This window comes from Pestalotiopsis fici (genome assembly GCF_000516985.1).
Source record: "Pestalotiopsis fici W106-1 unplaced genomic scaffold PFICI_Scf_1, whole genome shotgun sequence".
NCBI classification, from domain to species: Eukaryota; Fungi; Ascomycota; class Sordariomycetes; order Amphisphaeriales; family Sporocadaceae; genus Pestalotiopsis; species Pestalotiopsis fici.
The window spans coordinates 6,336,087-6,361,792 of record NW_006917091.1 but is presented as its reverse complement, the minus strand read 5'-3'; the positions used below and the strand labels follow the sequence as shown (position 1 = coordinate 6,361,792).

The 25,706-nt window shown below is 50.7% G+C and overlaps 7 protein-coding genes across 7 annotated transcripts; 6 read left to right on the top strand and 1 right to left on the bottom strand.

The window, feature by feature from the left end:
* Positions 1 to 1,814: 1,814 nt before the first annotated feature.
* Positions 1,815 to 3,340, top strand: PFICI_01864 (uncharacterized protein; the record flags this gene model as incomplete). The annotated part of the gene is made up of 3 exons (XM_007830445.1): positions 1,815 to 2,306; positions 2,375 to 3,162; positions 3,217 to 3,340. 3 exons carry the CDS (start codon positions 1,815 to 1,817, stop codon positions 3,338 to 3,340), a joined length of 1,404 nt encoding a protein of 467 aa, XP_007828636.1.
* Positions 3,341 to 4,407: 1,067 nt separating this feature from the next.
* PFICI_01863 (uncharacterized protein) lies at positions 4,408 to 5,152 on the top strand (the record flags this gene model as incomplete). The annotated part of the gene is made up of 3 exons (XM_007830444.1): positions 4,408 to 4,605; positions 4,659 to 4,733; positions 4,787 to 5,152. The coding sequence occupies 3 exons, from the start codon at positions 4,408 to 4,410 to the stop codon at positions 5,150 to 5,152; spliced, it is 639 nt and encodes a 212-aa protein (XP_007828635.1).
* Positions 5,153 to 5,466: 314 nt separating this feature from the next.
* PFICI_01862 (uncharacterized protein) lies at positions 5,467 to 7,016 on the bottom strand (the record flags this gene model as incomplete). The annotated part of the gene is made up of 2 exons (XM_007830443.1): positions 5,467 to 6,804; positions 6,861 to 7,016. The coding sequence occupies 2 exons, from the start codon at positions 7,014 to 7,016 to the stop codon at positions 5,467 to 5,469; spliced, it is 1,494 nt and encodes a 497-aa protein (XP_007828634.1).
* Positions 7,017 to 8,572: 1,556 nt separating this feature from the next.
* On the top strand, positions 8,573 to 9,327 carry PFICI_01861 (uncharacterized protein; the record flags this gene model as incomplete). The annotated part of the gene is made up of 3 exons (XM_007830442.1): positions 8,573 to 8,922; positions 8,983 to 9,226; positions 9,283 to 9,327. 3 exons carry the CDS (start codon positions 8,573 to 8,575, stop codon positions 9,325 to 9,327), a joined length of 639 nt encoding a protein of 212 aa, XP_007828633.1.
* Positions 9,328 to 16,877: 7,550 nt separating this feature from the next.
* PFICI_01860 (uncharacterized protein) lies at positions 16,878 to 19,185 on the top strand (the record flags this gene model as incomplete). The annotated part of the gene is made up of 3 exons (XM_007830441.1): positions 16,878 to 17,471; positions 17,650 to 17,875; positions 18,044 to 19,185. 3 exons carry the CDS (start codon positions 16,878 to 16,880, stop codon positions 19,183 to 19,185), a joined length of 1,962 nt encoding a protein of 653 aa, XP_007828632.1.
* Positions 19,186 to 20,435: 1,250 nt separating this feature from the next.
* PFICI_01859 (uncharacterized protein) lies at positions 20,436 to 21,476 on the top strand (the record flags this gene model as incomplete). Its single annotated transcript, XM_007830440.1, has 3 exons — positions 20,436 to 20,805; positions 20,957 to 21,136; positions 21,271 to 21,476. The coding sequence occupies 3 exons, from the start codon at positions 20,436 to 20,438 to the stop codon at positions 21,474 to 21,476; spliced, it is 756 nt and encodes a 251-aa protein (XP_007828631.1).
* Positions 21,477 to 23,123: 1,647 nt separating this feature from the next.
* PFICI_01858 (uncharacterized protein) lies at positions 23,124 to 24,807 on the top strand (the record flags this gene model as incomplete). Its single annotated transcript, XM_007830439.1, has 4 exons — positions 23,124 to 23,213; positions 23,353 to 23,826; positions 23,883 to 24,537; positions 24,602 to 24,807. The coding sequence occupies 4 exons, from the start codon at positions 23,124 to 23,126 to the stop codon at positions 24,805 to 24,807; spliced, it is 1,425 nt and encodes a 474-aa protein (XP_007828630.1).
* Between the last annotated feature and the right edge of the window lie 899 nt (positions 24,808 to 25,706).

Sequence of the window (25,706 nt, the reverse complement as noted above, 5' to 3'; positions counted from 1 at the left end):
GGGGGGGGACACGACGATTTGCTTCTTAGCCCCCTGCTAGAGCAATCTGGAGCCGTATTGCCTGTACGCGGCTCTCCCGCGACTAGAATTATAGTTGGAAAGCCTCATCCCACGTTCCAGCCGCGATTGTTTCGCAAACAAGATCTAGACGGACTGGCTTGCGATGGCGACATACAGGCGAGACTGTTTTGATATAGCACAGCCGAAGCTATTTGGTCGCCTGCTTCTGGCTACCTCACTAATGTTTCCAGCTGGAGTTCTTAGATTGGGCATCTATACACATCACCCATTTCACACATTCAAGCCATGATGATTTTGATCATGCTCGGTATAGCTCGCCCAATGGCATGTCAGATGCAATCCCACCACTTCCTTACGTGATGAGGCCATCTTGACCATTCCCTGTAGGCACGAGTACTGAGGTCATCACGCGTTAGGATTTTGAGGGCTGAAGAAGAAAAAATTTCGCAATAGTGATCAAGCTGAATTATGTGGCGTAAGAATAGACGGGTTTGCCTGTGTGTGCCGATTTTCCTATTTCATGTATGATGAATAACTGAGCACAGCTCAAACGCTAAAAGTGAGAAGCTCTTGCTGATTGGGCGACGATAATATCGTTTCACTCATTCCGAGCTAATAGAGTAAAAGAATCTCGATTCGAGAAGCTCTTGCTCATTGGTCAGACTTCAGTTGCGAAGAGCCGATGAGTTGGGGTATTCTCAACTGAGAAGCTCTTGCTGATTGGCCATCACACGGTTCGGCTCTTGTGCTCGAAATTGGCATCTGCCGCCTATACCGACGACTAGACGGACCGTGGAGCCTCATGACCTCAATGTGCGCCTCTACATGCATCGTCAAGCTTGGCCAACAACTTGATACCTAACGTTCTCTACAGATGCCTTCGACTTTTTCTACTATTACCCTGACTGTACACCAATCTTACTATCTCCCTCTCTCCCTCTCTCTCCACAATAAGCAGCATACTCTTTAGTTAATGAATCGCGCGAAGAGCGCGTACAAAGTTCAAGACAGCACCATATGCACACTTCTAGCCTCCTCAACTGAGACTCGAGTCAAAATAAAACAGAGCATATGCAGGTGAATACTACAGCACCTGGGAACCCTGCAAACGCCAGCAACAGTTACAATTGCGTAAAGAAAAATCTGCCGTCGTTGACTGCCGATATATGGAGTGTGGACTGTAAAAAAAGAATTAAGTGTTGATCGGAAATCCGAACTTTCCTTGAAAATAATTGTCGCACTCCTCAGCGGAGTCTGTTTAGGTAAAGGGGTCGTGATTTGCATGTCTAGGCTCAATGTGCGTAGCCTTTACGTCAAGAATATTTCTTAAAAGTCTGGGCTCGGAACAGAAATTCAACAAGTTCAATACTGTGTTCTTACTACTACGTATCTATCCATCTTTGTGAAACATGAATGTGGTATTATAGAATATTACCAAATACCTATGCCTATCACCATGTACGGTAATAATTGTAGTTTCCCTTTTTCTCTCTTCACGTCGCCCCTCACTACTGTGCGACTTGCAACTTGCGTGCAGTGCGGGGACTTGCCCCCAACGTCTCTGCGACGCGGTTTGGGGAAAAAATGACTGACAGTTTTGGGGGCCCGGGCGTGTCATGACCAACCTCGTAATTATACACGCATTCACTCCAACGTGCGGCAATCAGTAAATCAAGGAAGCAGCATACCGCTTCCGCCGGGCTGTGATATCCTCTTTTTTGGTCGATCTTGTGCCGGGTGTACCGAGCTCAATTGCACGATAATCGAATGTCCAACCTGCGAAGCGCCCCATGATGTCGAGCCCGACCAGAGAGTCGCTCCCGCCGGCTTTTGCGCCGAGTCTCGCAACCGAACTACACCCTCCGCCATCGCCACGCACTCATCGCCAACTGCGGAAACTTCAGTCGGCGCACAATTTAGGTGCTGCTGCGCGATTGTCCTCGAGCCTATCCTCCAGCACGTCCTCCGCGAGTCTGATCAGCCTGCAGAGGTTTAAAGAGCTACAGAACCGCGATGCCAGCCCTACGAGGCGGGTCGTTAGCAACCGCTCGCCCGGGAGGCATCGCTCCAACAGCGATCTGACCTCACCGGCGAGCCTGCTCAATGCTGGCGCCATGGCCGTCCGGCAGCGGTTCGCAATGAGTAAGACCTCTGCTGCTGCCGACGCTGTGTCGCTGGAGCGCCTTCTCCGTGACGGTCCACCCGATAGCGACGTTGCCTCCGCACTGGAGAGCGCCAGACTCAAAGTGTTGGATCAAGGCATTAAGAGTGACAACGATGGCATGGTGAGTTGAGAGAGCGCAAACCCACTTTCAATCCCATATATTGAGCTCGGCTAACACGACCGCTACAGTCGTCGGTTCGCATATACGTCTGGCTCATCTTCCTCAACGCCCCCGTTGTCGAGACCGACATGTATCTCGCCCTTGTCCACCGAGGCGCCTCGCCCGCCTACGCAAAGATCCGAAACGATACCTTTCGGACACTGACGACAGATCCTCTATTCCGCCGCCGTGTGAGTGAGGCAAGTCTGATCCGCCTACTTAATGCTGTCGCCTGGAAACTACATGATGTGAAAGAGGTGAGACGTCCTCGCAGTGGGCGACAGTCCCTGCCGTGCACAGATAGCAGTGGATCAAGACCTTCGACGTCTCATACGGCGACGTCTTCTCCGGCTGCAAAGAATAGAGCTCGGGCTCTGACTTTGACAACCGAAGGGGACTCCGAGGTGAATGCCGTAGAGTCAGGCACATATGTACAGGGCATGAACGTGCTGGCGGCGCCATTCTTGTATGCCGCTCGCAGCGAAGTAGAAGCTTTCAGTGCATTTTATCGTCTGTTGACCAAGGAGGTACCGGGCTATATTCGGGGAGCCATGACTGGCGTTCACCACGGGTTGGAACTAGTGGACAAGGTGCTCGCCATTGTCGACGTGAGACTTCACTTACACTTGGTCAACAAGGGCCTATCCGCCAAGATTTACGCTTTTCCTTCGGTCTTGACTCTTTGCGCTTGTACGCCGCCTTTACCAGAGGTCTTGCGACTATGGGATTTTCTATTCGCTTACGGGCCGCACCTCAACATTGTGTGCATTGTTGCGCAGCTGGTCATGATGCGCCATGATCTGCTCAACTCGTCAAAGTAAGTATCGCTTGCCAGGAAACTTGTTTGAGGAGACACTGACTGTGACACCAGCCCAAACAAATTGCTGCGATCGTTTCCGGCTCTGGTGGCTGAAGACATCAAGAAAACTGCTCTTGCTCTTGTCAACCGCCTTCCAGACGACGTTTATGACGAGATTGTGAAACATGCACAGTGATCATGTGCAAGCGCAGCAGCAAAAATCCGGCCTTTTACTTTTCTGGGAAGCGACCCGATGAGAAAACAGGACAACCAGAACAACAGAAAGCTATGTCATGAGATTGAGTTGATTTTGCAACTCCCGGCACAGTATGAATTTATGATATAGGGCATGAGAAGGCTCCATTCCGAAACCAGACGGAATGAAATGGGCCTAAAGTTATGACTTAATGAAGGAGGACGGACACGCACGGAAAGGACGGGATGGTAATGAAAGCATGGATCAGGGATATGACTGGCAAATAGCATTGGCGTTGCAATAACTCGCTGGCTGCATTGGACTAATAAGCATTTTGTTTGCATGGAAGACATCTATTGTGTTTTTCCCCCTTTCGGAACGTATGATTAAAGTACTGACCATTGAAAATTCATGGGCTCAGCCTTTCATATCCAGTGACTCGTTTCCGTTTCTCGTTTACCACTTCCGCCCTGCTCTGCTCCAGAAAATGTGACCTCGAAAGGGAGGCTGTAGTCCTCCCTATAATCGATCCCACCAACGCCACGATCGATACAAGGGAGACAGAGACCCGATCCCTTGATGGGTGGCACCTCGAAACATGCGAGGGATACATAATTGCTCGTCAGAGATGCATAGTAATCAAGAGGAAAAGCGAGCACGCGTTCTGCGAGCGCGTCTGGAGCGTGATCGTCAGGGCTGAGGAGAAATATCCAACTATGTCGGTTCGAATTCCTTTGGCTCACGAGAATCTCGATATGAGGTCGCCGACTAGCGAGGGCTGTTAATCTGAAGACTGTAGTATATCAGACCCCCAGATTTCCCAGAAGAGAAAGGAGTTCACACCTTGTATACACGAAACACGACACCTATACATAAAGATTTGCAGCTCTATTACCATCAAAACATACGCTAGTCTATGGTCTTGACACGGTCTAATTCGAACACTTTTATCTATCTTTCTTGACGTTGAAATCAACTCGCTTGTCTCTTTCAAATCCAAAAAAGAACCCCATCGTATCGAACGTGTTCAACTTCTCAGAATCATCCCTCCCGAGTAAATTCTTACAATGCATTGCACCGCCATCCTCTTGTTGACCTTTGCTCTGACGGTGCTTGCTGTGAACAAGAGTGAAAGCTACGCGCCCATTTCGGCGGTATCTTTGCCTCGCCGGCAACTGATGACATGCAACCAAACATATGGACAAAGATTCGAAAGCTGCGGCGGGCCTGAGAGCACATTTTGTTACAATGCAGGCGCAGGCCAGGTAAGTTGAGCCCGCCACGAGCCTATCTGTTGGCCGTTCTGACTGTCTCCTAGTCGTGTTGTCCAGACAAGGGCTATTGCGAGGCCGGTACATATTGTGCTCCCGTGGCCGGATATTGCTGCGATGAGGTGAGGCTGTTCCATGAACCAGCATCTTTGGCAAGATCCTAACAATGATGCAGAATGAGGATCTGCCAACATGTGCCCGCATTGCAGGTTTCACTCTACCGGCATCGTTGGCCGCGGCTGCTTCAGCTACGGCAATGAGTACCGACGAAGGCAATATGACTATTGCATTGTCAACACCAACCACTGGTGCAACGCTCTTCCAATCCAGTACGACCACGGCGCTTGCCAACACTAGCCAGCAGACAGCTACCCTAAGTCTGCCCCCAGTCGACAGTGACCCATTCGTCCAACTTGTAACGACAGACTGCGTGTCAACACAATCTACTGTGGCTGGCTTTGGGACCACATCGGTGGCAAATCAAGCAGCGAATAGCACTGGTAATGTCACGCCGCTCGGTGGCAAATCAAGCAGCGAATAGCACTGGTAATGTCACGCCGCTCGTACAAGTGGCTATCGCAGCTGAGAAGAGGGTCTTTGCACTACGGTCGATGGCTGTAGTAGGATTGACTAGTATCCTCGTCGCTGGGTGGTGAAGTATAGGTCGCCATGTCAACAACAACGTGGTATGGCGTAGAGTTGCAAGTATACAAGCATGCCTTGCGTGTATCGGCTCCGAAGGGGTTCTGTCTAGATATGCCGACCCCAAAGGTCAAGCAAGTATGTAAAGCATTGTGATACGATGATTTTTCCATCATCCGCTTGGTTGACGCCAATTTCTTCAAAATGTTGAGCTCAAATGGATGGACACTCGTACTGAGCACGGCGGAATGCACCAGCAAAGAACTCTTGCATGGCAACGTAGTGGTACAGGATGCCTCCCAGGACAGCAACATGCCAAAGGTTGTGAGCGTTTCCAAAATAGTCGAAGCAACCAGGGAACCATCTCTCTGGGACTTTGCTGGCATAGACGCAGGCTCCGATGACATAGACGCTCAAGGACTTGACTAGATTCGAACCCATGTAGAAGTCATAAGCCCAAGCAGGGCCCCTGGTATAAACAATCTGAAAGACGGGAAGGAATCCAGTAGCTCCCAGACCGACGAAGAAGCCGACGCGGAGCCAAGCCTTGTCTGCACGGTTGAAGTAAGGGTGCCACGGCATGATGACACCAAAGATGCCCAGCAGTCCAGTGGCGGTGATATAGGTCCAGCAGCTGATGGGCTCGCAGTAGAATGCCGTGTACTCGGTGGTCATGATCGAAGCAGCAATCAATAATGCAATGCCAGTGTAATCGACGCAGGCAAAACGCTCAAGCAGCGTCTGGTCGGCAACACAGTTCATGGTGTGCCAGATCGTGCTGCAGGCCAGACATTTGCAGGCTGCAAATAGAAAGACGGCCGCAATGAAGATATCGGTCTTTGTGCTGAGCGAGAAGTTGGCCGACATCGGGTAGAAGTAGAATGCCAAGGAAAGGACGAGCAGAAGACCAATGGCATGCGTCCAAATGTTGACCGTCTCATTGGAAAAGTTGAACATGGACCGCACGCAACCCAGCTTTGTCTCGCTGAAACGATAGCCCTTGAGAATGTGTGGGTTCACCCTCCAAGGAACTGGCAACTCGTCGTATCTCAAAAGGCCGTGTTCCCTTGCGCGCGTGATGGCATATTGCACATGTTCTTCGACCGACTCTGCTGCCCTCTTTGCCTTTTCCAGACCGTCGTTGGCGACCTCACGAGCTCGCTCAATACCCTCGTCAACTACGCGACGACCCTCATCCATGAGAGAGCCAGCAGCTTCGGCAGCATTTGCCAGCCCTTGATCGCGGAACTTGAGTGCTCTTGTTTCGTAGTCCGTAAGCATGTCGTCCATCAGCTCGATGCCGACCTTTGCTTTCTCGTTCATGGACTCAGCAGCGGCAAGCGCATCGTGATATCGGGCATCCAATGTCTCCACCATCACATGCAACCTCCGCCGTCCAGCCCCTATAACCTCTTCCGATACTTGGGAGCATCTTGCCTGGACTGCTTGCAGGGTTGAGTATGCTCTAGATATGCTTGCATCTAATTTGACTTCACCGAGGCTCTCGAGGTACTCGAGGCGCTTTTCCAATTCGGAGAGAAACAGGTCAACCTATGCAAGTTAGAAGATATATCCAGAGACCCTTGCGAGATACCGGTGGTTTGTACCTTGAGAAGAAGCCCTTCCTCACCATCCATGATCTGGTGAACTATGGATTTTCGGCGCGGCATAAAAGAAGAGCGCCGCCGCCTCTGTCTCGGCTGTCCTTCCGAAGGCTGTGGTCTGGAGCTCGTCGCTTCGGCTACGTCCTCCTGCGAGCCCATTGCGAAAGAAGATGCACAAGACATGATGAATAAAAATAAGTAAGAGTTTTATCTAATAGCGCAGGAGATTTCCCAGGGGCGCCTTTCTTCCAGAATGAGCGACAAGAATAAAGTGTTTGTATTATTGTAATTGAATTGATCGAATTGCGGCCCCCCTCCTTGCGTGTGGCAGATTTGGCGGGAGAGTGCGAAAGAGAGCGACAGTCAGCTGAAAGAGTGACACCAGGACCCTGCAGATGATGCACGTGTGAGGCAAGGCCCAGATCAGTGGATAGTCGCGGGATGTGGTTGGGGGGGTTCTTTGGATTTCAGCTGCAGCTCAGCAGACAGGCAGATCGCCACATGTGCTTGCTGATAAACTGTACGACGTTTCCTCAGAAGGAGATGTTTGCACAGGATTGGCGAAGAAGAACAACGGGGGAGGCTTCTTCTTTTGCTTTCACATGTAAGCGTAGCCACGAGCCGGAGAGTCGGAGAGCAATTGGTCGGGTGGAGGCTTTATGTGGATTCCAATCGAGGGGCCGTTGGGACCTAAAGCACCAAGGTAAGGATCTTTTTTAGGCCCAACAAATACGCTGCGAATCGGAGCACCGCTACTGAGATGGGAAATTGGGAAGAGCTGGGGCGCATTTGGGGGCATTTGCAGGGACGAGTGAGAAAAATATGAAGGCGTCCAGTCTTTTGCCTCCGGCCCGGCCATCAGAGACATTCCCATTGCTTGTTTACTTAGTGCAGGACATGCGGGAATGCCTGTCAAGAGGGGAGACCCTGCTGTCAGTGATGCCCCTTGATTTCCTTTACACGAATTATGTACATTGCCATTGTGCTCAAGTAAAGGGAAAGCAAGTGCCAATTCGTACTTGTAAATGACGATTTCTTCAAACTATCTTTCACAGAGAAATCACCTCGAGTAAGCAGCTGAGATGAGACTCGGCACTCAATTAGCTGCGACTAGTTTGCGCAGCTAACAGGTTTGCCAAGAACTTTCAACATGTCTATTTTTCCCCAATCAAGGGGAATTTTCAGCGATCGTAACAATGTAGCATGCACCAAATTAGATAGTGTAGCCTTGCCTTGTCCCCGCCTAACACGTCAGTTGAGTCCTAATAAGTTTTGCGTGTCGTCAAGGCCGAAAGAGGCCTTTGAACTGTATGCAACACAGCCAATCCGAGCGAACCTTCATCTCATGTAAGATCGTTCCTTGCGGGCGGGCACGCTCAATACATCCTTGCCGCTCCAACCGTGTCGGCCACAGCCGCGCCGTTCCCCAGAAAGGTTCAAGTCTGGTGCTTCTGTACACTACCTACTACGTACTTCCCTTAGGTGCTCTTGGTACTCTTATCGATAAAGCCAACGCCAGTCGAACCGTAGTACCGTGGTTGCTAAAGCTTCACGACAAACTGCTTACGCAACGAACGGGTACAGGCGTGCCGACATTGCCATCAACTCTTCAGGCTTCCCAACTGTGCCGACATTGATTTGAGAGCCGGCAGCTTGTGGCATCGCTGTCAGATTCCGAAGAAGTCGTCCATTTGGGAATAGTCATTACTAGAAACATGGCAACTCACGATATCGTCAAGGAACCCAATCTGGTCGCGGCACTCAACGCATCACGCGACGCGCGTGTCCAAGCCCTCGCCCTTGTCGATCAGGTCACAGCTACTGGTCCGGTGGAAAGCGCATCTGCAGAGGCTCAATTTGAGATATCCAAACAGCAAAAGTTATTGATTACGCACCTTGCCCAGGTTCGTGGTTTGCATCGCGCAGCTACCTTCAGCACGCGGAAGACCAAGGCAGAAACAGCCGAGGCGCGTCAAGAGGTCGACCGGTTGCACCTGCAGCTTCAGAATCTGTACTACGAGCAGCGTCATTTGCAAGGCGAGATTGCGGCTTGCGAGTCCTATGAGTACGCTCCCCACTATAGAGTAATCTGCTCCATACAAGAACTAACAATCCGTGCTCACAGCCACACATACCAGCAACTTCCGCTGATTCCGGTCGAGGAGTTCCTGGCACTGAAGCCCGAACATGCCGAAGATGACGAGAACGCGCTCATGATTGCCCGAATCGAGCATGAGCGCACCGAACGTGAAGGCTTGGAACAGAAGCGTATGGAGCTTCTCAAGCGCAAGCAAAAACTGATTTCGGACAACAAGAAGAGAAAGGACGACCTGGCCAACCTGGACAAGGAGCTGGAGAAGTTTATCGACGTGAGTTGAAATCATTGGAGGCATATCTTCACTGCCAAATACTAACATGACTTCAGGCTGCGAAACCCATTCAGAAGCTTTTCGAGAAGAATATTACCTAGTTGTACGGCCAATTTTGATGCAAAAAATCCACAAGAACTACAAGAGGCGCTTGCAGTTGTTCGGCATGGATTCGGCGTCTGATATCAGGGAAATAAGTCGAAAGCCGCGCCATCGACAATAGGCCTAACGGTCCCCTTTTCGGTTGTGGGCTCTCGCTCGTTGACCGAAGGACATTGAACCTCTCAATGCTGTCACGGTCTGTCCAGAGACGAAGTCACGGCGCCATGGAAACTTAGATTTTCCCGAAGTATATTGGTTATTGCTGCATCTTTCAGGTTATGCAATGCACGGCATAATCAAGGCCCTTCATCGTGACTGACAGGGAATCGGCGCTGCGATGCTAGTCATATTGACCAGGTAAATACGTCGACGAGGTTCAGGCTGCCAGCACGGTCGAAATGAGGTAGGAATGCCTCAAGAAGAGTGCCATTGGAATGCCCTCGGAATGTTGCGGAGGCAAAGACTTCACGAAAGGTCTCAGAATTGAGGTAGAGATAGACGGCTGGCGTCTGCTAGTCGTTTTCATCGTTTTGGACGGATTACTTGCAAAGCCACAATGCGCGAACCTTTTCCAGAGTCCGTCCACGAGTGTTTATAAAGCCCTCATACAAGATAGACACGGAGAAGCGTGGAATAATATGATCTATCGTTTCTCCCTCGATTGGCCATGTTTTGAAAGCATTTGCAGGTGATGTGCAATCAAGGTCTGGATCAACACATGTCTCTAATCTTGAGACACATTTGCTGCTGGTATAGTACTCGCAAGGCTGAGGATTGGAGAGGAGATTCTGTACAAGGCTTCATCATCCACGATTATCATAGTACTTGGGATTCATCAGATACTAGTGGTATATCATAACTTGCCAGTCATAATAGTGGTGCATTAAGCTTATCACTTTGTCAAGTTGAATTCCGATGCAAACATGATCGAGCCATTCCGAGTCAATTAAACGTGGCACGTCTCATCACGTATTCCAGGAAGAGATCTGCCTCGAGACACCGACACGGATGACCATCAAAATGTACCTTGGTGCAAGCAAATATCAAGTCACAAGTACCCGGATCATCCCCAGCATCCCCAGATCATCAAGGCTTGCCTACAGTTGGACGATTGTCCAGTGGATGCTGCCGCCGACGCCAGAACAACATGAAACCCGTTTGTAGGGCTCAATCTCATTTACACATCCTTCTAGTGAGGGACTCGAAGGGCGTTACACTAACTTAGCCCACCCCCCATTTTCATTCCACGAAACCAAATGTTTGTTGGCAGCCTTGGGTAACCCGGTTGCCGTGGTCGCGGTGCAAAGACTCGGCAACGCCATTTCTTAACATGAAACGTGCCTTTGGGGGAATGGATCTTGTCTACCTTTCGTTTTCCCCCCAAGAGGCGCCGGGGTAATCAAAAATTGTCCTACTTTGCACCTGCAGGAACTTGGAATTGTCCGGCATGAACCATGCGCCTCGTCGGTCCCTACAAGAAGATGAAGAAAATACGCGGATAACCACAAAAAGAGGGCCGTCCTATTTCCAATCCTTTTCCCCGTGCAACGCGGCTTATGGACTGCTGTCCACTCGCCTTGTCAGCCTTCTGAGGAACACGGCAACGTCATCGGTGGAGGGGAATATATATCCGGTCGCACCGCACCCGTCTTTGGTGGAGGGGGGGAATTGAGAGTGGGGGGAGTGGGAAAGCCGAAACGAAACGACGACTTCTTAGGAACTGTGAGGCGTGTCGTCTCTTTTTCTTTTTATCGATTCCGATCCCGAGCATTGAGACTCAATTCTGCCCGTGATGGGCAAAGTGAACGAGATAATGTGCATCATTTTCTCATAATGGGTATAGCTCCCTCCAAGGCTTGGCATTGATCTACTTAAAGAAAATTTAATGAAAAAAAAAAAATAAGCCATCCCCATACGCCGTCCGTCGACAGCGGGATTGTTTGGACATTGGAGCGATCGAGGCCCATCAAAGCAAGCACGCTCGTGGATGTTGTTTGTAAAGTCCATGACATGGAACAAGATTCTTTTCCATGGCGGTGAACAAGGACTTTGAACATCCTATACCGAATGAACTTAGCCCTATCTTGTTGAACCTGTTATCGAAGTTCCCAGCCTGCCAATTTGGATTTTTTTGCCGACCATGTGGTCTGAGTTGCGATTGACACCGTACCCAGATATGGTAAGCCGGTTGCAAGTGGATTTGTTGGTCCCGGTTCCGTGGACTGGACGGCACGGACGCCCGTTTTCTATGCGCATATCCCCAGCAGTGGTGTAGTCTAGGTAGCACCTCTCATATCCTCCCACTATGACTGGTATGTATGTAGGAAGATGGTATTCGCGGGGACACCCGAGCGGACTTTTTTGTGCGCAATATGTTGTCCAAGCTTTTCGGGAACGCGCCCACAAGTTTTCGGGTCCAACTTTCTTTCATTTCACTGCTGACTACATGCCTAATAATAAAAGGCGATTGCGAACAACCCGAACATACACGTATTGCACGTAGGTAGTAGCTGACCTGTCCTCGCAGGTTGGAAGGAATATTGCGCAGATGAGGGATCTTCAAGCGGGTGCGGTTCTGCTCCACGCCAAGGTCTCCATAATTGCCAATTTTAATCTCACCAGGGAGCCAATGGACAAAGCCGTCTCGACGTGCGTGGGCGCGACGGAGCCAATGACAGGCATGACGAGTTTAAAGTACATAGTAGTAAGATTAGTCGCACAAGAGCGTGGGCCCGGGGTGTGCGAACATCAGTTAATCTCTCAACTACAGTATGTAGCTTGTAGATGGGCGCCTTTAAGATCTTACCGGCTGCCTCCTTGTTAGTGAGTATATTGCATGGCGCCCAAATATTTTGGTCGACGACGCCGTGAAACACATGTCACATGTTACATAGTACTCGAAGCAAGCAAACTGCTACTTTCATGCGATACCTAGTCGTTGACTGGTCTTGCGCGACTGTGCTGCTGTTGTGTTTCTGGCAACACATTGATTGGAACGGACCACTCTTGAAAAAATAGGTTGCCGAGGATGCACCCTCGTTCGCAGTGCGTAGACGTTTGACTGCTGTGGAAAGAAGCCCGATTCTTCACTCGTCCCCCGACAGATTGGGGTTGCATCCGTTAGAGAGCTCCCCGTCGCTTCACGCTGCAGATGAGGTCATAGGTAGGTAGTGATCTCAGCTGCAGAAGCTCGGTATCGTACCATAAGTCTGATTGGCGCCGGCTTAATGCTGTTGCCAAGCATACCTTGGAATCTACCACCTGTAATAAACAGCAAGTGCTCTAGTTTCAGTACTGGCAGTACTATAGAATTGTACAAGCACAGCATACAACCAACGGCTGCTGGCGCAATTATCCATCTTGGCTCTGCGATCGGTACACGGGCTGCGGGACCTTGCGAAAGCTGCGTTGTGACACTGTGCGACCTGATCGTGGTTTCAGCGCAGGGCAGCCAGTCCATGAGTGCACATATGCAGTTATACGGCATTTCCGCCGCACAGATGTGAAGAGCCAATAGCGCATGCCGCAGCGGCTATATGCCTGTAGGGAAAAGCAAAGAAAACAATGCAGAGAAAAGGTATCTCAAAGTCATGTCGTTCGTACGGACTCCGTTCGACCAGTTTGTAAACACACCTTGACTTGCTTTGCCAAATTGCCAAGGTGTTGCAAAATCTGGAAGAGCAAATTGTCTCGGACCGGCCAGACTGTGGCCTCAAAGCCTATTGTCGGATGTTTTTCCACTGTGTTTTGCTGTCACAAAAAGCCTACATCGGGCAAATTCTCCTGTGCCAGGTGCCGTGATGTGATCAACGTGGCCTAGATGAACAACAGGTGACGACTGACTGAGGCAATAAACAGGGCACTGCCTTTTTTTTTTTTTTTGTCTTTCTCCTCGTTGACGACTGATGACGACTCAGTAGGAGGCTTGCCAGAGGCGCAGAATCCTGAAAGTCATTCCCGCGAGCTACTGGCCAAAGTCGGGTGGCTCAGCTGGCAGAGCAGGGGCAGAGCCACCTTGGCGGCAACCCGAGTTGCGCAGCTCATGCATCCATTGAGTCGCAGCATACCTAGGTACTGCTGCACCTTTCTGTTGGAGTGATGGCACACACATCTCTTTCTTTCGCTCTCTCTCTCCAACTTGGTAGTCCGCATTGCATGTGTCAGTGATGTCGAAATGCAGTAGCGACGTGCTCAGGGACCCCCACCAAAACCCCAAGCAGGCCCATGATAGGTCAAGATGACTCGAGACGATACCTGCTCGAGACAGTTCGAGGCTGCATTCGTCTTAGCTCTGGCGTGACCGTTATCGCGAATAGAAGAATCTGGCGCGCCGCGCGCACCAAGATGACAGATCTGGATTCCCAGTTTTCCCACTACTCCAGGGGCTTTTTGGAACCGTCAAGTGACTGGTATCGATAGATCGTGAACGAGTCTCGAAATCAAGCAATCGAGTCGCAAAAAAAGTGCACGTGGCCCAAAGATATGGGTGAGCAGATGTGCGGTGTATGCAATACCCAGCGTACGGAGGTTGGGTTTCCACCTGGCAGGCGGTAGGGTACGTAGCGCGGCGAAAGAATATCCTGTAGAACGATAAGCTTAAAAGTTGTCGGGAGCAGGAGGAGCTGGACGGTTAGAAGTGCTAAATGCAAACCAAGCCATCAAGACGGGGATGGTTTGTAGGCAGCCACCCGTTGGGATAATTACTATTGCTTACTATTGGGCAAACCGGACAAATCAATGGACCAGCAAGTGGATGTGTTGGTAAGAAGAAGGTACGGAAACATCCAAGCCAAGCGGTGACGACGATTGAGAAACAGGGACGAACTGCAGTTCGTTCGTTTCTGCATAGCCACTCACCGCGAGCTGTCAGGAGGCCCGCATAAGAATTTTGATACTCGCGCCCACTACACAGTAGTATCCCAACTTCAGATGGCCAAATATCTACCAAAAGAATTGTAAAAAATACAATTCAAGAAATGTAATATTTCCCTGCTCTTGGAGATTAATTCCCCTTGTTACAGCTCAATTTTTCGGTCGGTTCACCTTTGTTTTGTGGTATCGAAAACCACCCGTTTTGGTGACGAGTGTCAAAATTCTTCTGCAGGGGGGCTGCTGTGCAGTGTAATAAATTTTGCCCTGCATGGAAGCATTGCCCATCAGCCTGGGAGGGATGAAAGTCAAAATACCTAGAAAACACATCATAATTCTATAAATTTGGTAGGATCATCAGTAAGCGGAGCCGACATCGAAAGGACACCTCCATCCAACTTTGCCGTGAGCCGTTATATGATGGACATCTCTGGCAAAAGACAAAATATACTAAACATAGCCCACTCATTCAAAGCCATTGGCAGGCCTACCAAGCCTACCAAAAGTCCACCAAGCCAAACTTAACCTCAAGCCGCCTCCAGAGCCGTGTGGGCCAGCCACACCCAGCAAACCTCAACCAGACAAGACGAAGGAGCCGTGGGAACACAACGTGCTACTGGGCCGACGATCAGACGTCAAAATGCTGGAAACCAATGAACAATCGTCATCTCGCCGTAGCCACGCAAGTCATTTGCCCCGGCATTGAAGGAGCAAGATAGACACAGCACAGGGGCTTGGAGGACAGTGATACTCCACATCCAATCCACAAAGACGTTGGCTAGTAACAGGAGATAGGACGACAATTGACGGATCATTGCCGAGCATGGTACGAAGTTGACTGCCCTTGAATAACGGATGAGCTTTTTCTTCCCATGTTGAGCACCACATCCAAGGTGTGCCCCATTCTCCGTACGGCGGCGCCCACACAGTCAGTATAGGATCCTGCATGCTGCGACAGCAACAGTCACAAAGAGGAAATTGCCGTGTCCAGCTGTCCAGAGTGCATAATCGCCAGTGGCTCTCTACACTACTGTCGACACTGCATACAGCCATCGCTCCATTGGGAGCAGTATTACATAGCTGACTGTGCGCACGCAATAAAGATGGCGCATTTGAAACGAACTCGGTTGTTCGCTTGCATCTGGGTAACATGTGCTTAGCTGTCGAATGTCTATAATAGTACCTACTGCATACTACAACATATACTACATCTTATACCTAGTCCGTACCTAGATTAGGCATCAAAATTATTTCCTGGTCAATATACGAGGTCCCTTAGGTCAAGTACGTAAAAGGTAAGCACATAATTGTATGTATCCAGTTATCGTTTTAGTTGTGATAAACAATCGGAATAAAAAGCAAATTCGTATATTTCGGATTCGACAGCGAAATTTCGTCTGGGTTTTTGGCTGCATTAGCAATTATGGAGAGGAAGAAACGACATGCGTTTTTCCTGGACAGGACCCCGAGGCCATACCCGGACATCAAGGATGTACGTACATGGTAGACTCCAGAGAATATATGCAACTATCAGCTACCGAGCATGCAGCGCAAATTAGGGGCCAACCGCTGTAAACCCTAGGATAGCCAGCTCCTATGGCTCTAAACCACATGCATACCACCTACAGGTGGGTTGTAGGCAAGTACTTCTAGCTTGGCCGAGTCCCCATAGAATTCTTCACCCCCAAATTTCTTGCTTGCAGCGCCCGGACCAGCCCCAGAATGAGCAATTAGCGCGCTCACTAGAGAACTCCTTGCGCGCCAGAGGCAGAGCTAAACTTGCTAACCCTGTCCGAGATCCCATCAAGCACAGCACCCCAGCACGTCTAGCTAACCTTGGAACCCAGTAAGTCAGAAGATGAGCCCGTCCTTCATCTCCCCTTTTTTTTAATTCTGCGTATTAACCCAGAGCAGCTCACGAACATCCATCATCGCGACGGTAGAAATCTCCCCCCTTTGCCAGGCCCAGGTCCATTTCTTAAAAAATTTTTCCCTCCCCTCGCTACACACCTCATACGGCATCTGTCCCCATCAACCCTTTCCAGAAATAGTCACAGACAGAGCGCGTAAGAGACCAAGAAACGTCTTGTTCTCTGGCCGCTTGTCCCCGCCAAAAAGCACCAGCCTCAGTTGAGAGACGGCCCTCTTGTCTTTCAGCCCCCCCCTGGTCTGCCAACTCTAGTAGTACTGGATCCGACCCAGTGAGCAAATCTCAAAACAACGTGCTAACTGGACTGTCCTGGTTCGTCGCGTCAACGAGAAAAGAAAAAGAAAAAGCTGGATCTGGAGGGAGGTTCCTACATAGTAGTACCTTGGCCACCTACCTATCACACTACTACCACGGTACCTAACGATCCAAATCTCCAAATCTCCAGTCCCCATCGCTAGGCTGCGCCTCTACCTTCCCGCTAACCGCACTGGTCAGCACACCACCCTGATTTCCCTCGTCCCTAATCTTCTTCTTCACCTCTCCTCCACATTCCACTCCTCCCTCTCTCTATATTCCATTCTTCAGCTTCACGACCAGTCAAAGACAAGGCGGCGCACCTACGACGTTTAACGTCGTTTTCTTTTCGCTCCTTTTCACCTGACGCGCGTGTCGACTGGGCCTTTTCTGTCTACTTGCTTGCACCTTTGGAATCAACGCCAGCAATTCACACAACTCCGACAGACGTTCGCCATGGAGGCTCTTTTTGGCTGGACTACGCGGCGAGCCGGTGGGCTGGCCATGGTTGCGACCATTGCTCTCAGCTACTGGGTCGTGAGCAAGGAAGCAGCATCAACTGGTTATGGCTACTACAATCTTATGCACACACATCACGCCTCAGCACCGTCGGCAGCAGCGTTAGAGAGCCCAACCACCGGTGGTGGCATGTGGACGTTGGGTTTCGCATACTACTGTCTGTTCATTCACATTCTAGTGGCTGCTTTCCCGATCCGAGCCTGCTGGTCCATCTTCAGCATCACGCGTGCTCTCAAGAAGAACGCGAAGAGCAAGGCGCTGCGCGACATCAAGCTTTCCCACCGCCGCCGTGGCTCGTCGACTTCTCTCTCGAGCTCCGAAACCCTGACCTCTTCTCGTGACGGCTCCGTCTCATCTGCAACCAGCAGCGAGGCCGGTGACCTCGAGGAGCAATTCACCGACGGCGATGCTTCTTCGATTGAAAACATTGTCCATGCAATTGTTATCCCCAACTACAAGGAAGAGGTTGACACCTTGAGAGAGACCCTGGATGTCCTGGCTTCCCACCCCCAGGCTCGGCACAGCTACGATGTAAGTACTCATTTGACTTTCACCACACCTGCCGATCCGAGCACTGGGTTTGCTTCCACCGAGAAGCCGCGGCACTTCGCCCCGTTCCGGTGGTCCCTGATTGAACGCAAACCTGCAATGATGCAGACCATCTTTCCAAAAACGTCTTCCAGAGGCTAACCTTCGTATTTCTTTGCAGGTCTACCTTGGTATGGAGCAGCGCGAGCACAACGCGGAACTCAAGGCAATGAACCTGATTCAGGAATTCGTCAAGAAGTTCCGCTCAATTGACTTCACTCTGCACCCTTCGGACATTCCTGGTGAAGCTCCCGGTAAAGGCAGCAACATGGCTTGGGCAGCACGAAAGCTCTCTGAGCGTTATTCGATGAGCCAGCGCAAAGATGTGATTGTTACTGGCATTGATGGTACGTGCGCACCACACCAATCCGCCCCCCTTCTCTCCTGCATCAATCCCCATGTCTCGGCCATTTCTGAGGCGAACATGGTTTCCAAAACCTGCATGTCATGGCCGCTCGACAAGACAGAAGCCCACTTTTATTGGATGAATCGCTGACAATTTGTGCAACAAACAGCCGACAGTCACCTCTCTTCCAAGTTCTTTGCCTCGCTCACCAGCATGCATCTGGCCTATCCTGAGACTGCCTCTACCACCCTGTACTCGGCTCCAATCATCTTTGACCGAAATGCCAACGATGTGCCTGCTATCGTCCGTGTTGCTGACATTCTGTGGTCTGCCGCTGGCATGTCTGGTCTGTACAGTGGTTCCACCATCGCACCCCCTACCTCGGTCTACTCTGTTCCATTGGTGCTCGTCGACAGAGTTGGTGGCTGGGACGCGGATTCAGAAGCCATTGGTGAGGATCTGCACATGTACCTCAAGTGTTTCTTTGCCATGAACGGAAACTTGACCTCTCGAACCGTGCTCAGCCCTGTCAGTCAGAGCAACGTCAGCGGTGACGGCGGAAAAGGCGTCGCTGGTCTTATTACTGATATGAAGGCGCGCTACAAGCAGGCCCTGCGACACATGTGGGGTTGCTTGGACTCGGGTTATGCCATGCGAAAGGGCTGGGAGCTCTGGCAGGAGAGAAAGCACACGTCCAGAAACTACCGTCCTCTGCACATCACGCTGAGCAACCCGTCCGACACGTACATTCCTCAGGTTGATGACTTGTCTCCTGGCCAGAACATCGAGAGCGGCGTCTTTGCCGACATCACCACCGATACTCTGAAGGATGTCGACTGGCTCCGGGTTTTGTCGCTTGCTCACCGTCTGTTCGAAGCTCACTTCCTCCCGGTTCAGATGACTATTCTGGTGATCGCATCGACCTTGTACCTCTGGGTCACCGAAGGTAACGGAGACCCTCACCACCTTACCTGGATCTTCACCGTCTGCAACGTACTCCGTACTGCTGGTTTCATGCAAATTGCATTCTACCTGTTCCTGTACGAGTCTTTCCACAAGCTCATGGCTTCCGCTCGTGAGAAGGAGATGAACGATGCGGGCTTGGCCAAGGGAATGTGCTTTGCACACCGTGACAGAAAGATGCACTATCTCGACTACGTCATGGTCCCTCTGGTCGCTCCGATGTACGGTTCGATTCCTGGTGCGCAAGCCCAGGTCTTCCAATTCTGGACGCAGGACCTAGTATACACGGTCAGCAAGAAGGTCGTGCGGCAAAGGTCGAAATCCTTATCAGCAGATGCCATGGTATAATGACCTACCAACCATTGGCTCTTCCAGATATTTCTTTTGGGGCCGATCAAGCGCAGAGATCCGGCCTCCTCTTTTTGTTCTTCTCTTCCCTGCGACCACCTTTACACCACCTCAGCAGGCCACCTTGCGTGGCCATTTTTGACAACAGCTCCAGAAGCATGTGTAAATAGAGAACATGATGTTGATAATGCATGGCATGGCATCGGCATTGGCATTCTAGATATGGGGGTAAACTTTTTTTTACCTTGGGCCCATTGGAGTTCTCGGAGCAATTTTGCAGGAAAAGACATGAAAACTTTCCTGCCGGCATTCGTTTAAACGGCAAAGAGATAAGAGTATGACGGCGGCGTCGAACAGCGGACGGCATGTACCGCTGATGGCTCCCGCAAGGATGAATCATCCAGCTGAGGCCTAGGGCTAGCTCAGCAATGGTTGGAGAAGAAGAGACTGGGTATTCGCAGATGCGAAGAAGCCCAGCTAATCTATCCTAGCCCAATAATGCTTAATACATGTGTAAGGAGAAGAAGCGAGCAAGGCTACCAACGGCGACACTGGCGTCGAACTCGATGGACACGAAACGAGAAGAGGCGCCGTGGCACACTCACCGTGCCGCTTGGTGCTATGTAGTGTCCTCAGACATATAATGAAATGGATACACTGTATTGCTCTCAAATGAATTTATTTCAACTTACCGGCTTGTGACTTGGAGATCTTGGCCATACCGTGATGTGAGAAATGACGATTCTGTAGCTGATGTGATGTACCCTACAATAGTTTGAATACGGTACTCCAAGAGGATGCCAGGGGTGGTATGATTGAAAGTCTGGGCGCATCTGTAGTCCGATGTCTTCCGGGCTGCGGGCTGTCGTGATGCCTCCGAAGGGTCTCGGAGGTTGTTCAAAAGCGACCAATCACACCAATGATTCATTTTGGCTTGTAGACGACACTTCCCCCGAGCACGGCCGGCGTTTACAGTGCGTACTCAATAGCCGTAGGACTCTGGCGCTGTCCCACTTCGTGGCTGAAGAGATCACTGATGCCTATATAAGATACTCGTTTTGTCAACATGACCCAGTCGATATCTTTCTGTTCAGTGCCGTGTATCGCGCGTCTCGAAATCTGGGTTACATCGCATAGCCTATTGATCGTATCAGCTTCTCTCTCTCTCGCGTGTTCCTACTCTTCACTCCGGTCTTCAGCTTCTCAAGTCCCACGAACGTAGGATATTGTAGCTACCATCTGATACCAATATGGGTGCCTCTCGCAAAACAGTCCGCTTGGGTGTCTTCATTCCCACCGAGTGCCAGCTCCTCGACGCATCCTGCGTCGACATACTAGCATCCATGTCGTACGAGTATCTGTCACCGCTGACGGATCTCATGCCCAAGGTTCTGATAGATAGTGCCCCGAGCGTCTCGATCCATTATATCGGCACCGTGAAACCGGGCGAGGCCATTCCCATGACGGCGAACCACAAGGTCCTCGCCACGAACCACTTCTCGGACGATGAGGTTGCTCCGGGCAAGCTGGATATCATCATTGTGCCGGGTCCGGATCCGAGTACCAAGTTTGACAAGCCATCTCTGGAATGGTTGCGCCAGCAAGGGGAGAGCCCCAATAGTACGTATCTCCTCGTCCGATGGCTGACACTCCGTCCTTTCATTTGTCGGGAGTTTCAATGGCTTTGTGCTTGTCTGGGTGCTGGGGCAAAGAGACATGCCCTACCGTTGCTACTCTTTCAGACAACTTGCTGACTTGAGACTTGGTGTAGCGGACATTCTCAGTGTTTGTACTGGTATATTTGTCTGTGGTTATGCTGGCCTCCTCAAGGGTCGGACAGTGTGCGGACCGAGAGGGATGCAAGACACCATCAAGGAAAAATTCGGCGAGGATATCGTGCAAAAGGGCACGGAGCTCAGATGGGTGCAATCAGGAAACTTCTGGAGTAGTGGTCAGTATAAAACATTCCAGCTCTCCGTTGCCCCTCCCCTCCCCTGCCTGTTCAAGTTCCCGCAAGTGTCGGCTTCATTCGAGGTTTGGCAAAGGCATTGCCAGTATTTGATTGCTGACCCAGGGAGATATCAGGCGGCGTAACCAATGGAAACGACCTGGTGGCAGCGTATGCTCGTCACAAGTCCGAGTTCTTCCCCAAGCCTCTAGTTGAAGTCCTTCTGGAAACGACCGACACTGGTGATCGTGCTCAGGTATACGGCAAGAGCCAGTCGAGTTTCATACTGGGGATAGTGTTCAATACGTTCCGTGCTTGGGTGTCGAGTGTCTGGCGATCGTAGAGTGCCAAGTGCTGAGTCTTGTATAAGAGAGGACATATAAGCTCGACATGGTCAAACAATTGCCGGTCAAGGTGTATACTGTATTCATCGAGGGCTGTCAACGGTCTTTGATGCAGGTCGGGCACACGCGCGCAACTCTAATTCCAAGCAGGTCTCGAAGCGTAGTGGGAATCGTCGAGGATGCATAGTTCGGAGTGTTCCACATGTAGTCTCACTTTGCTTGGAAAGATGCATGAGACGAGGTGGCCTGGCGGACTTCAAGATGTGTAGAAGTAAATACTGGTAATTCCAGCAACATATATCATACACTGAAAATAAGCTTTTTCTTCCATTGTCTTCTCTGCTTACACAAGAAGCAACGCGCACGAGGAAAACACAGCGGGCAGGCTACATTTTTAAGACTGGGCGGTATGCTCGGGGAGGATTGAACATTGTCTTGTGCGGATGCAGCGGCAGTCATCCCATGTCCAACGTCATATCAAGGGTGACACGATCCAATGAGCATTGGCTTATGGGAATGCCAAGAGCCCATAGAGCCCCAGTCCAGCAAAATCCAGCAAAAAATGTTAGCGACGCCATACCACAATGGGGTCCACGGGGTCTGACAAGATGCCGGAAGCCACGGAGAGTTCAGAGCCAGAGAGAAGGGAACAAGAGGAAAAAGCATAACGTTTAAAAGATTTAAGCATGGCTACCTAGCCAGGAGAGAAAAAGCTTCTTTTCGGGTTTCTACTATCTCCCCGTGACAACCCATCGGACCCCGACGTTTTCTTTCATGATATGGCTCTATACGTTTTCCTCTGAGGTGGACCCAACGCTCCAAATGGGGTGTCAGATTGGCGAGGGCCTTGAAAATATCAATGCTTACATCATGTATGCATAGGCAGACATGAGAGAGACGCCATTGTTTAACCGCGAAGCTCAATGCTGCCCGACGTTGCATTCATGGGGAATCTTAATTGATGTAAGTCGTACATGTAGGCTGCCGAGACGACTGATCCAGGCAACACCGAGATCAATATGCAGTCAGTCCTTGTTGTTCGCCGTGTGAATACCTTTGAGGACTTCCAGTCGCAAGTCTTCATGTTCAGTTGCTTGTAACATGAGACAAGAGGGCTTCGATCGTGAATGTAGTCGGTGCTGCACTCATCATGAATGAAATGCACTACGTACATTACTCAACCTCAGCCTTGGGGAACTTAAGGCAACCGACTGCCTCGTATTATTATCCTAGCAAAGAAGAGAACTGGAAAGAACGTCAATGGACCCTCTTAACCCAAAGCTCTTAACCGTTAGCGCCGTTGCTACGGCGCAGATAAGAGCACCTGCAGCACTAGCGTCCCTTATCGCCCAGCAGTGGGGTGAAGTTTTTGGCAGCGCCTAGGAGCGAGGCAAGCGGCGAGCTCAGAACTTTTTTTTTTTCTTCCCTCCTAGACTCGCGACTCGTTACTACTCGAGGAAAAAAAAAATTGGGCCTTGCAACTCTCGTTCCTTGGGCATCTTTTATTTATATCAGCAGTCAATTTTCTTCCCATCTGGTTCAATTGCGATATATTTTTGACTCTTTTCTCGTGTCAATTACATTTCTTTTCTCCCCAGACACGCAGTCTTACTCAAGGTCCAATTTCCAACCTCTAATCCTTCACAATGTCGTCCATTGCCGTGTACGGCCTGGAGGTCCCTCCTCTAAACATGCTCATTCCCTCGACCGGGGAGGATAGCATTCCCAATGCTGCTGTAAGCTACATCTCATTGCTCTGCCCGTTCTCACATGGTGATGCCTTCATTGGCAATAATATTATCTTGGCTGGGAATTGCGCAAGATGGCACTTAAACACCATCTCAAAGAACTCAAGCTGACTTGTCCTGCTCTCAGTACCGCATCACCATGGCCGCCATCGACCCTACCGAGGCTCCTCAGGCTGACGAGGATGGCAACATCCCCAACAAGCCTCGTGCTACCCTGAAGCTCATCCGCCAGAAGTTCGCCGACCTCGATGAGGAGATGGACAACGAGTACCTCGATGCTCTCATGGGTGGATCCGATGATGATGAGGAGGACAGCGATGATGAGGAGGCTAACGGCGGCCCCAGCGACCCTTCCAAGTCCAAGAAGGCAAAGGCCGAGGCTGCTCTCCAGAAGCTTATTCAAGCTGCCCAGGAGGAGGAGGAGGAGTCCGATGATGAGATGGCTGATGCTGATGCCAAGGTCAACGGCAAGAAGGGCAAGAAGGCCGCCAAGGGCAAGGAGCCTGCCACCTCGAGCGACGATGACGAGGAGGACAGTGACGATGACGATGAGGGTTACGACATGGAGGAGTTCGTTATCTGCACCCTCGATACTGAGCGCGTAAGTTTTAACAGAAACACATGATATCGTTGTTCGTCCGCTGACTCTGTTCCCAGAACTACCAGCAGCCCATTGACATCACCATTGGACCCAAGGAGAGGGTCTTCTTCCGTGTCGTTGGTACTCACGCCATTCACTTGACCGGCAACTACATTGTCGAGGATATTGATGACGAGGATGATGAGGATGAGGAAGATTACGATGACTTCCCCAACGAGCTCGAGGAGATGTACGGTGAAGGCTCCGACTCGGAAGAGGACGAGCTTGACGGTCTCGACGACCCTCGCATCACTGAGGTCGACTCTGAAGAGGAGGCTCCCAAGCTGGCCCAGACCAAGAAGGGCAAGAACAAGCGCGCTGCCGAGGAGGAGGCCGAGAGCCTCGACGCCATGATTGCCAAGGCCGATGCCGCCGAGGACAAGAACAGCAAGAAGCAGCAGAAGAAGCTGAAGAACAACAAGGGAGAGGCCGTCGAGACCAAGGCCAAGGAGAGCCCCAAGGACGCCAAAAAGGTTCAGTTCGCCAAGAACCTCGAGCAAGGCCCGACTGGACCCGCAGCTAACGCCGAGAAGGGAGCCACTCCTGGTGTCAAGGTCGTTCAGGGCGTCACCATCGACGACCGCAAGATTGGCAAGGGCCGTCCTGCCAAGAACGGAAACAAGGTTGGCGTCCGATACATTGGCAAGCTCCAGGATGGCAAGGTCTTTGACTGTAAGTTTCCTCCAAATCCACGGACGTCTAGACAAGATATAAGACTGACTTCTTTTCCCCACAGCCAACAAGAAGGGCAAGCCTTTCACTTTCGGCCTCGGCAAGGGCGAGGTCATCAAGGGATGGGAGATCGGTCTGGAGGGTATGCAAGTCGGTGGAGAGCGCCGCATCACCATTCCTCCCAAGCTGGCCTACGGCAGCAGATCTCAGCCCGGCATTCCTGGCAACTCCACCCTGGTGTTCGACATCAAGCTGCTGGAGATCAAGTAAACTGTCACCTCATCTGAAAAAAAGATGAACGAAGTTTCTACATAATACCCTTATTTCCTCTGCAGCTAGCATATTTGCATATGGCTTGTATGACGAAACATTTCCTATTATATCTTGCGCTGTGAGGTCTCCGTCTCCGACCTGCGCGAGTCTGCGATGATCCGGTCTTCTCCCAGATACGGGAAGCAGATGTTGTTTCAAGGGATGACGAGCTCCATCATTGCATCACAGGCGTATGAAAAGTTGGTTCAGATAACCAAGGTACTGGGTTTCCTTTCTGCGAATATTTGCGTTGACTCATGGCGTGGAAGCGGAGAACACTTCCATATCAATAAAACATATCAAAATGAATTTTCCAGTCTGTCTTGTCCTAATTGTGAAGATAATGTTCTCAGTGTAAAATCCGCCTCTCTTCCTACGCCGTTCGTGTCTACACGGAACGAAATATGACAACCTATCATGGCGTAAGTGAAGGTACCAACATGCTCACAGCAGATGCAGAGCAGCATATGCTACTGCTGTGGTGTTTCCTCGACTAAGAGCCGAGGATGCCTACTTCAGAACACAAGGAACGAGCCTTTCTGCGGCTCAAAGGGAGACTGGGGCAGAGACTCTAATGAAGTCTGCATCTTCGCTTCCTCTACGATCACCGTCAGGATAAAGGTAAGCACAACTCTACGAGTAAGAGCAGTCAAAGGAGGCGGCTGTTGTCCCTTCTAACATGCTCAAGACGAGCATAGTGGTTGATTGGCACTTTCTATCATCAGAGCACATGCATGACATCATTTCCTTCCAAAATGTCTTTTGGTTTAAACCTCCTTGGCTTGTCTCTTGTTCTCCTTTTTCTTGTCATACTCAGGAGACACACGTGCCGTCTACATTAGGCAGTGTGTTGTTGC